General features: G+C 37.7%; 1 protein-coding gene across 2 annotated transcripts in view; it reads left to right on the top strand.

Moving 5' to 3' along the window:
- The window catches only part of armh3 (armadillo like helical domain containing 3), a 160,378-nt gene that overhangs the window by 31,380 nt on the left and 112,686 nt on the right, over window positions 1-16,312 (top strand). For both annotated transcript variants that reach the window (XM_076277747.1, XM_076277746.1), the window contains exons 7-12: window positions 1,489-1,563; window positions 1,740-1,826; window positions 9,280-9,336; window positions 13,274-13,317; window positions 13,405-13,465; window positions 13,558-13,604. In XM_076277747.1, coding sequence (XP_076133862.1) covers window positions 1,489-1,563; window positions 1,740-1,826; window positions 9,280-9,336; window positions 13,274-13,317; window positions 13,405-13,465; window positions 13,558-13,604 — 371 coding nt within the window. The remainder of the gene's footprint in view (window positions 1-1,488; window positions 1,564-1,739; window positions 1,827-9,279; window positions 9,337-13,273; window positions 13,318-13,404; window positions 13,466-13,557; window positions 13,605-16,312) is intronic.

The following is a 16,312-nucleotide window of genomic DNA, read 5'->3' as shown; positions in this document are numbered from 1 at the left end:
GACTTACAGATGACATACAATAGAAAATACAGACTGTGACGCAAATATAGACTGTGACACAAACCATCTCACCTTCTACACGTTTCAATACCACTTCGAGTTGGAGATTCAGGAAGAAGTTTCTGGAACGTATTGTGAATAGTCTTTGGCTGCAAGGCAACCAATTAGCATAAAGCTCATGTAATTATTCATATGGGTGCCAGATAACCATTGGGGGGTGCTAGATATCTACTAAAAGGGGCTATTTTATTCCCCAACCTAATTATAGGGTTGAAAATGGGCATTGCAACAGACTTAAGTTGCATACCTTCTGTGTGATATCAAAGAACAAGGTAAAATCCATTTATCCATTCCATGTCATGTTTCAGTGTGTGGGTGGGAGAATATGGCCTTTAGTTTAGTTGTCTTTAATTATCAGGCTTTGAGTTGACCAGGATGTAATTGCAGAATCACAGAATAGAAATAACTGTTACCGTTATGGAGTATGTGCCAGTGCAATGATCTGGTGTGATACCATTTATGTTAATAGAAGTAGTGCAAATAGTGATTGCCAACAGTGCAATTTGTTTACCAGTGCAAGAATAATAATTGCAGTACAAATATCAAATCAAATATCAATCACATAAACCTTTTGCAATGTGTGGGTTTGCTTTGAATCTACACAGCCTACTAGCCTTGTGTGAATAGTTCTGCATTACATCTATACAGAGCTTATGACATTCTCTAAACATTTGGCCTACCCCTGTTGAATATTTATGTGCTTGTGTGCTTGTGTAGCTCTGCAATTCACCAACAATCCATTTGTAGGCTTATAATACTGAACGGATCACCATGTATTTCTTTACCTACATTTTGTCTGTCATATTGGTGACTGTTAGTTCAGTTGTTGCTGTACTTTGAAAGAAAGTATGGTAACACTTTACTTGACAGTAATGACATAAGAGTGACATGACACTGTCATGACACATGAACTCTAACCCTTATCCTAACCTCTAACCCTATAATCATAAACCTAACCCTAATCCTAACCCTAACTTGTTATGACAAAAACCGAATGACACTTAATGACACAAGCATTAGGTCATAAAGTTTTATGACTTGTATATGACACGTTCATGACAGTGTCATGTCACTCATATAGAGATACTGTCAAGTAAAGTGTAACCGAAAGTACTAGTTCTGAAAAATCTTGGGTCACATTTTTTGAGGAACAGATTCAATTTTATTTTGCACAGTCCAACATTTCTTCCAGATACACTGTTCTCCTGCCCCCCTCATCTCTCTGCTTTCCTGTTCCACCCTGCTGTCCTACTCCACGCACAGCTTCTTCCTGGTCCCCTCTGCTTCACACTTTTTACTTGTTATGCCAACAATAAAAAATATCAGAAAAACCTTCAGTGGAGTAAACATTTCAGGTTTTGTGTGTATTTGGTCAGTGACAAAAGTTTTAGTATTTAGATTTGAGGTAATATGTTTTGTTTTCTCCAGGTGACTGATAACATCAGTCAGAACACTATTCTTGAATATGTGATGATCAACAGTATCTTTGAAGCAATCCTACAGGTATGTCAGCTTGACATTAGGTGGCATTTTTCATTTAAGTTCCCAAATATTTATTGTCTTGATTTGGTTGTGTGTTGTTCATAATTGTTCTGGCAAGCCAGAATCTGAATTCTGCAACCATTTTGGGCCAACTTTATTTACTTGCTGTCTCATCAAATTCTCGTTTTCTTCACTAGATACTATCTGACGTGTCAAGCAGATCACAACATGGCTATGATGCTGTTGTGTTGTTGGCACTGCTGGTTAACTACAGAAAATATGAGGTAAAGTAATAAATGCACACCTCCAGGAAATCCATACAAATAGAACCTTGTGTACACATGTGACACTACATTGTATGTGGCCTACATTTCAAACAGTGGTCTTGCCGGTTAGGTTTAATCTAATCTTCAAGGGGTGACTGCTCTGAACTGTTGCTTCTGTTCAGGGGAATCTACAGTAATGTTGCTATAAGCAGATGTAAGACCACCTGTCTTGAGGATTTTTTGTGGGCTACTTCTTAGAAATTAGAACATCCATTTAATTCTTCAGTCATCATGAAAAACTACAAACCAGTGCTTTGACGCAAGCATTTCAACCTGCCAGCGAGAGTAATATTCCAACCTTTTTTAAGTAGACTTTGACTGCAGGTCAGATTTGAACCCGAGTCAACGTGGGTAGTTGGACCTAAATGCCCCCCCCCCCCCCCCATTAAGGACAATATTAAATCAGGACACCTGTGTTTATGTACAACAAACTTGAAACACCACACCTGAAACATATGATGATGATGATGATTATGAAATATCTATGAATGATAGAGCTGAGACCAGTGAAGACCTCTTTGTTGCCAGATGGTGGTGCTATACTAGCCATGTCAGCCATGCATTACAATAACAATTAATAGAAGTTTCATCTAATCAACCAATGCATTGTGACTTTATGAAACATTTCCTGTTTATTTGACATTTTTAAATTCATTGCATCACTATGTTCACACATTTCAACATATCAACAATCCCTTCACCATTCAACATCAGCAACATCTGTACATCATAATTTTATCATGCAGGGTCGGGGGTCTGATCATCAGGGATGCTTTCCGGCGACTCTAGCTTTTTTCACGTCATCTACCGCAGGCTACCAGAGGAACCAGAGTGATTCTCATATGGGCCTGCTGGTTAATGTCCGGTGCTTCTGATAACCCCCACTCATCTGATAATACTTGATCATGTAGCAAAGGAGCGGTAGCCTATCGTTCTGATAGCAGCTAAGAAAATATAGGCTACACTCACTCCGTTAGAAGGCAACTCTCTCAGTTTGCGCTATCTTACCTCCGCAGTATAGCTACTTCAGCTGGAACTTTTAACACGCAACTGTGGACTTGATTAGTGTGTAGCCTAAGCTTTTGTTCAGCTGACGCTGGCGCTGCCATCTGACTGATCATCCAGAACCGTACAATAATACAATTAGGCCTGTCAGTAATGAAGTTCGAACTAGACAGTAACCGGCAATTTTTTTTTTAATGTAACCTAGGCCTAGTATGTTATGTGGGAATTGCAAGAAAACGAGTGAAAACAATTCCTTACTTTAACCAAGCAATTGCGTGTGTCATTTATTAAAATGGTAAGAAAACTGAATCTAAGACGGCGCCGTCCATCAACAAAAACAGCACAGAGTTAAACATAATTTAAAGTCCCAGCGTTTAAAGGAACAGCGATCACTCCAGACATAGGCCTACACCATGAGTGATGAATGTGAAATGCTTTGAACAGCCAACAAAACACTGCATTTAGATGACAATAGAACCACTCTAATCTAGCTAATGGTAAATTAAGTATATAGCATTCACTTTTTAAGCATTCAATAGCCTAATGAAAACTTGTTCAGTCAGTTAAATTGTTCTCATAAAAGGAACAGCAGGTCTACAGAATATTCCAAATAGGCTAGTTTCCTTTCACTTCTACTTCTACTGCAACATATGAGTTTAAACCATGTTAAATTCAAAAGCAAGATTCCACAGTCAATGTTCAGTATTTGGCCTTTAATTAAGCCTATAATATTTGCCATTTTTGAATCCATGAAAATTAACCAAAATCTATCATTTCCTATGGACAACAGACCCAAGTAACACATCAAATCGCTAAAATTTTTGAATAATTGAAAATAATCAAATCATTGGCTTAAAGAATCAATATTGTAATTGTGATTTATGCCCCTAAATGGCATCCTTACAATTAGCCTACTGTTGTTTTGGGAAGTATTTCTCATGCAAGCACCGTGCATCCATGCTGAGTAATGCAACAAAATCATTGCAATAGTTTGCAATTTTGTATTAGTAAAGCAGTCCACTGATGTGCATGTTTTCACTGACTGCTTTAGTGTCAATTGTGCAACAACAAGACCATAACAATGATAGTGGTTTTATATCCATATAGATAGATTTCTGGGCCTATCTCAGACTGGAGTTTTTTTCCCCCCGGGGGCCAACACATAAAAGCGTAACACCACCATCCGACACATAAAAGCGTAACACATTCTATTGACGCATTCCAGGCATCATGTTTAATTAGCTGCCCTGTCTGTGTGTGTGTCTGTTATTCGCATATCTCTCGAACCAATTCATTTCAAACTTGACAGGTGTCTTGCTACGGACACGAGTGCCAAGTTTGACGTTGTTTGGATAAGAAATGCAAAAGATATCATTAAATATATCGGTAAAAGAAGCACACATTGGCTTTCGCCGCTCTATTATAGCCATTTCCCCTCTCACTCACACAGCACTGTAGGCTACCTGAGAGGATAAGTGGGCCTTTTGGCAGAATTGAATCCGCGGTTAAAAATTAAGCCAGTGCAAGCTCTGTGGGTGAATATCATGTCTGATCTCAACAATAAAGCCTGAATGTGGTGTGCTTGCATTAAAAATGATAGTTGTTAGGCCATCATACATGCAAGTGTCTGAATTGATTCTGTTATGGTTATTGTATTTAGCAGACATTTCGGCTAAACTCCAATAACTTTATGAAAATAACTGAAACTGGCTAGAATGGAGCTGCTGATGTGTAATCTGAGAGGAAGTTTACGCAAACAGCTTCAGGGAGATGTTTTGTGCAACCCATAGGTGTATTTTGCCTTTTTGAAAAAGAAGTATAATATGGGACCTTTAAGTGTTTATGTTGCTGTTATGTATTTAATTGTCATTAGCAACTTTTTATTTTTAACTTTTTATTTTTTGTTAATTTCTGCGTCAAGGTAGGGGTACATGTTTGTTTTCACTTTCAGTTTTTTCTTCCAGATTTTTTACATTTATTTATTGCTCTGAATGCATTTCAAGTTACGTGGAATTCAGTTCATGGGGGGGCCATATCAGCTACACACACACACACACACCGCACACACACACACACACACATGCAGGTAAGCAGGCACACACACACACACACACACACTCACACACCCACACACACCCATTACCCCCACACACTCACAAGCGAACAGCCCCCACACTCATTTACATACACAAAAGTAGGAGATGGAGTAGGAGAAGGAGACAAATTGACAAGCGTGATTTATTTTTGCGGAGAGAATATGCAGGACTGGGCGGCGGACGGTCATATTTTTAGTAGTGCTGTCAAACGATTAAAAATTTTAATCGCGATTAATCGCTGAATTCCTATAGTTAATCACGATTAATCACATATTTTATCATATGGTTAAAATTCTATTATTTTTCATTTCTGAACTTTGCAGGAGTCCATATTAACAATAAAGCAATTATTGTGTATCTTGATTGGGATTCAAATGAAAGCAAAGCAAGTTACTTTATTAACTGAACTTTAAGACGTAGGTCTATTTGATTATTTCAAATCAAATTTCAAAAGATGTGCAGACCGAGGCAACACAATATTATTTAGAGATTTAGCTGATATAAACTGAAATAAATGCTACCGCAGAAGTGCGTGCACAAAATGTAGGCCTACACACATTATAAAGGGCATAACAAACAGAAAATATTATATTCATACTATATTCATTATCTTTGAGTTCAGTTGAAAACTAGAAATGCAATTCCAAGCAATTACCAGTGCATGAAAATGCTAAAGTTGTGATGTAAAATATCATGTATAGTTAAAACAGATAATACAGAGATGGTTACTACGGTGATGCTAGGATAGACATGGTGGTTGCATAGCTTAAGAAAAGTTGATAGTTTAAAAGTAGACTGTTTAAAAGCTGAATGTAGATAGTTTAAAAGTTGTTGATAGACAGTAGATAGTTTAAAAGTTGTTGATAGACAGCCAGTTTAATAGATAGTTTAATGATAGTTTAAAAGTAGACCGTTTAAAAGTTGAAGGTAAATAGTTTAAAAGTTGTTGACAGACTGGAAGTTGAATGAATGTTGATATTCAAATAGTTTAATGGCTGTGTATAGGTAGATATTTGACGATAACTGAAAGTTGGAATGGCTCTAATGTTTGCTAGCAGTTATGCTAAGATTTTTAATTCTGCTAACCATGCTTTTATAGCAGTGCTAGCAATGCTAACATGCTAACCATGTTACTTAGCTAACTTAACTAACATTTTCTAGTAGTTTTGTTAAACATGCTAAGTATGATAGCAATGATAGCATGCTAACTATATTAACTATGTTACTTAGCTAACCTAGCTAATCTTTTTTAGCAGTTTTGCTAAAAATATTTACTAGCATGCTAGCATGCTAACTATGCTAACCATATTACTTAGCTAACCTAGCTAATCATTTTTAGCAGTTATGCTAACTATGCTAACTAGCATGTTAACATGCTAGCATGCTAATTATGTTAACCATGTTACTTAGCTAACCTAGCTAATAATTTTTAGCAGTTTTACTAAAAATGCTAATTAACATGTTAGCATGCTAACCATGCTAACCATGTGACTTAGCTAACCTAGCTAATCATTTTTAGCAGTTTTGTTAAAAATGCTAACAATGTTAGCAATGTTAACATGCTAACTTTGCTAACCATGCTAACTAGCTACAGTGGGTAGGAGTCATAGTTGATGAAAAGTGTTGACATAGTTGATAACAAGTTAAAAGTTGTTGATAGACAGCTAGTGAATGTATATAGTTTAAAAGTTTAAAAGTTGAATGTAGATAGTTTAAAAGTTGTTGATAGACAGCTAGTTTAATAGATAGATAGTTTAATGATAGTTTAAAGTAGACCGTTTAAAAGTTGAATGTAAAAAGTTCAGTAGTTTAATGGGTTACATTGTTTAACAGTGGATTATTGTAGTGAGTACTTTTATTTTGAAACAGTTTTGGGCAGAGGAAACAGTTGAATAGGATGTGTAGTCTTAATTGACCCAGATTGTATGCTTAAAGCCTGAGGCTGCAGGTGGCCTGAACACCTGCCATAGGATTCTAATTGCTTAATGGCCGTATTATGATGTCATAATCGGCAATGTTAAGTCTATGGGGATTTTTAAAAAGTTTTTCTTTAATAGTTTAAAAAGTATAAAAGTTTCAAAGTTGAAAAGACATACCAACCCGATCTGTTTGAAGACCTACGTTACAAAGTTTGAATGAAGTTTCTAAGTTAAACTGTTAAAGAGAAATTGCGTACGGAATGGTAAGTGGAATAATAAGAAGTAGAAGTTGCCTAGGAAGAACAGTACAGTGCATTTTCATGCACTGTAATAAGAAGAAGTTGCCTAGGAAGAACAGTACAGTGCATTTTCATGCACTGTAATAAGGAAGTTTTCAACATGAGTGCATTGCCATTTTATAGGCCTACAGTCTATTGTGCACTGTCACTTGCCACACACATCAGCGCCGAAGTTTTTATCAGGCAAACACTGGATGAACAATGGATTTTATGGAGCAACGTCGACCAAATATAACTGAATCGTGATTTACCAAAGTGCCAAAGTGCGATGCTGGTGTGCGGAATCTAATGTAAATGAATGTCGAAAGCAGAGTGCATCGCAAATAGTAGCAGAATGTTGATAACAGAACAAGTGACGGTGAAAGAATCTTTGGCGGCACACATTTAATGCGTCAGCCTAGGCTACTACTCTTTGGCCGGCTCGTAAGCCCAAACAAGTGTGTACAGCATGCCTTTACGTAGCCTACTAACGACGCATCATCATAAAGATACATTTAATCTGCATCACGTCACATTTTAGAGGAAAACAAGTTAACATTATATCATTGATAGACAGCTAGTAATCACACGTTGACGTTACATCTATTTTTAATTCACAGGACATTTAATCATTTTACTAACACGGCAGTTATGAAGAATTATGTTTATGTAACTTACTCATGTCGAAACTATGTACATTACCAACCTAACAAATTTAGCATTTACACTTACACTACACCATAATATCCCATGCAAAACGGTTAGCTTGCTAGCTAGCTAACTGTGGAACTTCAGTATAACATAGCCAATTATCTCACCTACTGTAGTTGTAGGAAATAGGCTACGTTCATATTACAAGTGATAGAATGAATGTGTGACTTATGTTTAGTAAGTTGATGTTATGACATGTAAAGTTAAGCTTGCTGAACTTAGTTATAGTCAGCCACGGGCACTTTGACTGTGCCTATCGATACATTCGTGACACTCCTGTAAACTAGAAAGAGCAAACCATAGGAACATGGTCACATTAATCCCATAAAACACAGATAACTTACACCAACCTTATTTTGTGCCTTTTATTCACGTTTGTTTCAAGATTTAGTAAGTATAAGCCCTTTTTGCTCCCCACTTTGATGCAGCATAGGTTTCCATTATATCAGTCATCTTTTCCCTAAAAGGGGGCGAGTAGGCTACATGCAGCACATACAACGTTCCATTCCTCAGTGCGTATTGTTTAGTTTCCAGTCTAGCTAAATCCATTGTGGTGTTGTAGTTGTTCTAACGTTAATAGTTGTTGCAACAGCATGTGAAAAAACTACAAAGTTTATTTAACCAAAAAGAACGTTAATCTCGCATTAAAAAAAATGTACGCCGTTAAAATAGGTTTACGTTAACGCCGTTAATAACGCGATTAACTGACAGCACTAATTTTTAGTCATATTTAGTTATTTGGTAAGCATGTTGAGCTCCCAAAAACAGACAGCTTTAGTATGCACACTGTATTAGCCACTCCCAACAGGAAGTGAGGAGTTTTAAAAACACATTTTTATGCACCTACTAGACGGTTCATCTGGTTCATTTCAAATTTGGTATACATGATGTTGATCAGGAAGTGTGTCTTAAATTCATGATGATATCCATATGTGCAAAATAGTAGTCTGGCAGTCTGGCATGGCACCACCATCTGACAACTGAGAAAAAGTTTTACTGGTCTTGGCTATACCATTCTTAGACGGTTTATCAGATTTATTTGACAGGTGTCCTGGTTTAATTTTATTTTTTTCTGTGTGCTTTGGGAAACTTTGGGGCCTTTTGGATCTGCTTGATCAGAGAAACATCTCCTGCATCTTGACTGATTTCTTATATGAGTGACTTGAAGTAAATCCAAACAAAGTAACTTGATGTATTTTTGTTTTATTTTTTCAAGCATGGATTTAATGGCAGTGCTGAAAACATATGCAGGCCTTTTAGGTATCCTGTAGTATGTGATAAATGACACTTCCAGCTTTATTTTGTTGAAATTATTTTGACAGTTTTCAAATGTGCAATTTTACTTAAAACAAATATTTCATTTGATTTTTCAGTATTAATCTATGTTATCTTGTATTTACAGTCGGTGAATCCCTACATTGTGAAGTTATCTATTGTGGATGATGAGCCTACATTAGATGTAAGATACAATTGACTTATTTCCATTTTGAATGAGCAAGGGACCAGAAGAATCCGTCTAGTATGATTTTTTCTCCTTCTAATTAGTGGGTTTGATCCAGCAAGCCCACTATTGTTCTTCTTAAGTTTTCTTATATATTATTCCTGGTCACTCACTTTTTGTACTAACTTCTGCTCCTAGACCGTTTGAGCTATCGACGCGGTTCGAACTCCAAAAATTCAGGCCCAAACCGGTGTAGCTTGCTTGTTACTTTCGTGTGGATGGCCCTTGTCGTTTTCTCATTATTCCCGTTTTTTGGCGTTTTTGGGCCCCTTTGAAATGAATGGCGGAATGTTCAGGAATCTAATTTCGATTATGACATCACAGCTCTAATTGCTTAAGCTTGCACCTGGCAGAGTTCTAAGCCATCTGGCAATGTCTAATGGGCTGGGCTGGGCTGTATTTGTATATGAAGGTGTGTGCATGTAACTTTTGACATGTATGTCCGATTTTCATAAATGAGGTACCGTTGGAATCCTTGGATGAGGCCAAGTTCCATGCCCCTGATCAAACCCACTCTTGCACTTCCTCGGAACCACAATTCTACTTTTAAATTACTCTTTTAATTATAGGATATGTTACCTTATGTTTGGGACATCAGGACCTTGTCTGCAATTTTTGCGGAAATGGGACACATCACCCAGCAATGTTCAAATTTCTGCTAAGGGTGTGCCGGTATATTTTACTCACAGGGAGTCTACATATTGGCAATTTGCTTTAAATATCAGATTTGACTACCATGACAGGTCTTTATCCCTAGGCTATTCCACACTAACTCATCATGGAGACAACAAACCCTTGAATTTGAAGTTGAACACAAAAGTTCTGCTGTATCACATCAGAATTTCAAAAAACATTGAAATTAACTCTGTTGAATTTAACATGTGTAATTGCGCATATTACACATATAGGCTACGCTCACTCCGTTGGAAGGCAACTCTCTCAGTTCGCACTAGGCTACTTATCTTACCTCCGCAGTAGATCTACTTCAGCTGGAAGTTTTAACACGCAACAATGGACTTGATTAGTATGTAAGGTTTCGTTCAGCTGACGCTGGTGCTGCCATATTACCGTGATCATCCAGAACCTTACAATAATAATTTGACCTTAAAACCCTTCTATAATTATTAGTAGTGGTTTTTCTCACGTGACCTCACGCGTGAATCACACGTCTTATATTTATATTTCCCCATATATGGAAAGGAAAATATTCAAAACACAAGGGGCTGTATTTTGGGTCACCAGCGCATGGCGTAATACTCGTTATTCACCCGCGGAAAGTTGAATTCGGTATTTTGCACGTTTATTTTTTAAGCATTGCGCCCAGGGGTGTGGCAATTAACAACCTAGGGAGGGGACTCGCGCATTGTCTAAAAATCGCTATCATACACCACCTAAACCTGGTCAGAAGTCAATGGCGAGTTGTTCATATGCTATTTTAAGAGCGCATGTCAACAGTCATATTGGCAGGTGCACGCACCATCCTTCTATCATTCATGAACGCACACCAGCGCACGTCCATGCAAAGCATTAAATTGCACGATTACAATGGGAAACATAATTAGAATAAAGATATTACGAAATACTGTACATCTCATGATGAGTAGTTATTCACCATCATTTGCAAATTGGTAATGACGGTTAAAAGTGATTAGGGGAGAGGCGAGAGACACGTATGGAGCACAGCTGAAGACGCACTGTCACGAGATATAAGCAACTCCTCTGCAGGATAAATGTTGTTTTATTCAGTCATTTGAGCAACATTAGGGTAAGTGTTGCTTTTTCCAGCCTATGTTTTCGATGGTAACCCATTGTCAGTCAATAGTGAAAGTAACTGCATATAACTGTCTTGTCGTTGACTGACTCCTTGGTGAAGTTAGTTTCACTTTGCCAATGAGTTCAAATAATAGACTAGTGCAAATGCGTGAAGGCTATGCTAGGTTTTAGTAAAGCATGGTTTAAGAATGACTATTCCATACGGTCTCGCAAGCAGCCTCCTTCAAATGCGCCGTTGAATGCCAAAATACCGATGCATTTATTTGACATATCGCGCGTTGCGCCGTTAAAGGGAATGACAGATGTCATTCTCATTGGTTTAAAATGATGTTACGCCCCAAACACACCCATATGACTGATTAAAAGACCTAGGAACACCTTGTTACGCCATGCGCTCCACTTTTGAGAACGAAACCCCTCCCAATGTGAACTGGACATCCTACTAAATTTGAATAGACTTTTGACGAGTGACGATGCACTTTAGAATGTCATGATAGGGCCCTAAGTTTTTTTTTGACTCAATTTACTCAGTTTGCATCTAACCAGAAGTGAAAAAAGCAGAAAAGTGCAATGTTACACACAGTATAGACAGGTGGTGCAGTATAAACAGTATAAAACATATAGTGCAGTGTAGACAGTAGTATACAGTTAAGAAAGTGGTATGGTTTACAGTGATATAAACTAAATATAAATATGTATTAGCAGTAGCCTTATAAGAGCAGAATAGATATGGATATTCAGTGTGAACAGTGTATGAACAACATGTACGGTTGTGTGCAGTGTAGTCGCAGTAACATTATAAGAGTAGCAAAAATAATGTAGAGATACAGTATGACGTGTATTTACAGTAATATAAAAACAGAATAAATATGTATATTCAGTATGAACCGTACACAGATATATAGTGTATGCACATTAAGAACAGTAAAGAGCAGTAGAGTATAGATGTATAAGTGCAATTACAGTATGTACATTTATATGTATAAATATAATACTATGGATGGTATAGGGTAGTGTAATTGAAGATAAAAACATAAATGTTAATAAATCATAGAGCTTAATTATACCACATAATTATATCATAATATATTCCACATCCACATAATCTTACACCATAACACTTCTTACGAAAAGCATGCTCACTGGAGGACTGATGGCATGAGCTCACTTGTAGCAAGTGTGTGATAAAAAAACTTAGCTAAGATTACAGGTAGGCTAAGGCATACCAGCTTGCAAGCCAGCATTGATTATGGGCAGTCTGGATGGATGGATGGATGGATAGATAGATACTTTATTCATCCGGAGGGAATTGTAACTATTTCATTCAAAATCAAGACATCTTTGCCCTTTCTTGTTTGTCAAATAGTCTACTAACACGAACTAAGAAACTATATTTCTTATTCAAACAGTTTAGATTGTAGTTCTGCTGCTCCGCATCCAGATGTAATGTTACATTAGCAAGTTGAGTGAGTCAATCTTCAATCTTCCGTCATAGCAACAACGCCAACATTCTATGAGAAACATTTAATCTGAGATCGGAATATGATTATTACATCATCTGGAATTTTTTCGCATGCCAGAATAAATTGTTCATGACGGCCAATACAGTACTTATTAATTTGGCTGACTTTTTTATACAAAATAACTTGCATATGTCTATGATTACCAGGGCCAGTCTCCACAGAGCAATTTTGGAATTGAGTTCTCCTTCACAATTCTTGCATTTCATCACAATTGTGCTGCTGTGAAATGGCAGCTCTGCTTTACAGAGTCTGAATTCAACCTGTTTTTTTATTGCACATGTTGGCCTCACCTTCACCCTGCTTCTCACTCTGTTGCGCCATCATTCATACGTTATTGAACATTTGCGTTGAGTAGCCAAAGACTTTAGTCCTGTAAGGTTGTATAGTCCTTAAAATTCTGTATCATTACATTTTCATAATTGACATTGTCGACTTTGTCGACTAATCAGTGCAGCCCTAGTAGTAGTACTGCTCCTTGAGTAATATGCAAGCATGCTAATTTTACTTATGTTAAATGTATCATACAATCTGCCTTCATCAAATAGCTTTTTTCTGCCACTGGCCTTGAACTATGCAATAACTTTCTCATGTTTTGCCAGGGAATGGGCATGGTTGTCCATCAGGCATTGACGGAGTACAATAGGTAAAAAGATAGTATAAGAAACTGATTTTACCTGTTTCATGTGTTGATGTTTTGTTTGTATTGTTTATGAATTATATTCTTTTGTAGGCAGTATAAAGACAAAGAGGAGGAAAATCAAGGAGGTTTCCTCTCTGCACTTTCTAGTATGGTATGAATCTTTGTTAAAATGCATTTAGTTAATTAATGCCTGACAAACCAGACAAATTAGAATGTACTTTCTATCTGACATCACCTTCACAGGTCGGCAGCATGTTCGTAGCAGATGCAGATGAGAAGCTATCAGTCCAGTAAGCTCACATACTTTACTACTGCCTCACTACTTAAAGGTCCACTGTGTAATATTATTTTTAGTTGTTTCAGGGTTTGTTAACAAAACAACATTTCCCATTGATAAATGTGGCCCCATTCATGTTTAATTGCCACCACCACAAATTCATACCTATTGGCTTAGAAATCCTCATGTACATAGACATAGCTGTGGTCGACTCTCCATACGTGTGCCATTTTAAAATAACGGTGACCAGCAAGGGACATATGTGAAATACAGCTCCGTCTTTGGCGTCTGCATGCAATAAAAACAATTTACCCGACAAATAACATAATAGCTAGCAAATTCATTGCGCGATTGTTGAATAACATTAACACTTTGATAACATTAGCTTGGATTCATCTTCAGAATTGCTAGCTGATGTGGGCAATGACATATAGTACCAAAATAGCATCGACCTAGCATTATTATTTCCTGCCTTGCATAAAAGGCAAAGCTATTGCAGAATTACATACCAAATGATTAAATTCAATTTCGACATCACATTAGCTAAACTAATGAACCTCATGAACATCCAACGCGGTCCTGGTGGACATCTTAGCTATTTGATGTGCAACAGCTACCATAGTTCTAATACATACTATAAACGAGGCGGTGCTAGAGAGGTTGGTTGTAATATACATGCATACAATATTAACACCTGCAAACCTGCAACATCTGCATGCTAGGCATTAGGCCACTCTGACAATGTAGCAATAGGACTAGCTTCTATGCCTGGTGTGGAGCAGGCAGAAATCATCAAAAGTTGGACTAGTAGCCATGGTGTACCAGTGACATTTGTCATTGTGCTATGGAATGCTTTTAATGTTCTGAATCAGTGATTATGATTATTCAAATTGGTGAAAACAAGACTTCATTAAGTTAAATGCATAACAGTGACAGAAACACAGTGTTTCAATGCAACTGACTATGCAAGATTTTTAACTTAATATAACCTCTACTAAGCCAATGTGATCGTAAACGAACTTGTAATAGGGGAATAGCATAGCCATAGTGCATAGCTGTAGCAGGACGCTACCAAAAGAACCAGCAGTGCAACTTCAAGAATTGCCGACCCGGACACATCTTGTGAGTATCGTGAACATTACCTTGTCAGTAGATATAGCTTTTTGGAGATAGTTTTTGCCTGTTGTTAGTCCTTTGCCTCCAAAACAAAAGCATTTTCATTGTGTACAGGGGGAACAAGCCATTAAAAGTAGGCTATTTACAAGTTCAAGGTGGTTGCTATGCAAAATAAAGTGGGTGCTATGCTGGTTGCTATTGTAATCATGTTGGTTGGTATGGTGGTTGCTAGGTTGACATTATAGTGGTGGTTGCTGGGTTGTTGCTAAGGTAATTAAGATGGTTGCTCGGGTGTTGCTAGGGTACTATAGTAACTCAAGTGGTTGCTTGGCTGGTTGCTAGGTAATCATGTTAGTTGCTTTGTTGGTTGCTCTGTTGCTCTCTCATCGTGGAAGTGGTTGATAGGTTGTTTCTAGGGTACTTGAGGTGGTTGCTAGGCTGTTGCTAGGTTAGTTGTGGTGGCTGCTTTGCTCGTTGCTAGGTTAATCTCATTGGTTGCTATATTGGTTGCTAGGTTGTAACTGTGGAAGTTACTAGGTTGTTGCTACTTGAGGTGGTTGCTACGCTGGTTGCTAGGGTAGTCATGTTGGTTGCTATGTTGTCATCGTGGAAGTGGTTGCTAGGCTGTTGCTAGGGTACTTGAGGTCGTTGCTAGGTTGTTGCTAGGGTATCCATGGTGGCTACTATCAGAAATAAAGGAGTGTCCACCAATCACCGATGCACCCCCATCGAAAACTAGCGATGAGCTATGAGACAAAAGTTCACACTCGGTATCATGTTTCAACACACTTTAGGTCAGTATCACACAGAACAAAACTTAACTTAAGGTGTGTTGTGCATCTGGCCACTGAACACCTGGCACAGGATTCTAATTGCTTAATGGCCCTATTGTGATGTCAAAATCGCCAATGTTAAGCCTATGGGGATTTTTAAGTTTTTTTAGTTTTTAGTTAACTCATTGAATGCCAAGCTGTTTTCGGGAGCTTTGTCCTAGAGTGCCAGCAATCTAGACCATTGTTGATGATTTTTGTACAGCCACAGCATATTCTGTGTTATAGCTATGAACACGTAGAATAGCTGGATTAAAAGGTGAGACTTTAAGCTCTCGGTGGGTACAAACCGTGTATTTCTACACACCTCTGTTCCTGAGAAATCCCAAGCTAAACAGTGGCTAGTTTTCATCAAAATCGCAGTTTTTTTCTAGAAATGGAGATATAACGTCTTTCATGAAATATGAAGTGTTGCCTGTTACTTACTTGGGTAAACATTCCGGGAAGTGATCAGCGAGACCTGACGAGACTGCCACCTAGTGATAGACCCACGAAAATGGCCTGGCTTTGACCTGACGTGCATGCGTCACTGATTCGACCCAAAGCGGCAACCGAGTTATGATAAAATGTCCAGATAAAATGTCCAGATTGTGCGTTTTCATGAGTTTCACGATCGTTATATATTTCATTTCCATTCATCACAGAGTTCCCAAAATCACATATAAGGTGTATTAGAGTGTCTAGTTTCGTAATTAAAAAAAAAGCTAAAAACTTAATATTACGTTTTTGGAGAGTCACGTGGGACCGCTGAGAAAGATGGCAGCACGCTAGTGGA

This window comes from Alosa pseudoharengus, unplaced genomic scaffold (assembly GCF_046254945.1).
Source record: "Alosa pseudoharengus isolate Yale_2024_CS ecotype anadromous, Long Island Sound unplaced genomic scaffold, YU_APseudo_1.1 YU_APseudo_1.1_scf_11, whole genome shotgun sequence".
Lineage (NCBI taxonomy): Eukaryota > Metazoa > Chordata > Actinopteri > Clupeiformes > Clupeidae > Alosa > Alosa pseudoharengus.
This window is presented reverse-complemented; position numbering and strand designations above follow the sequence as displayed.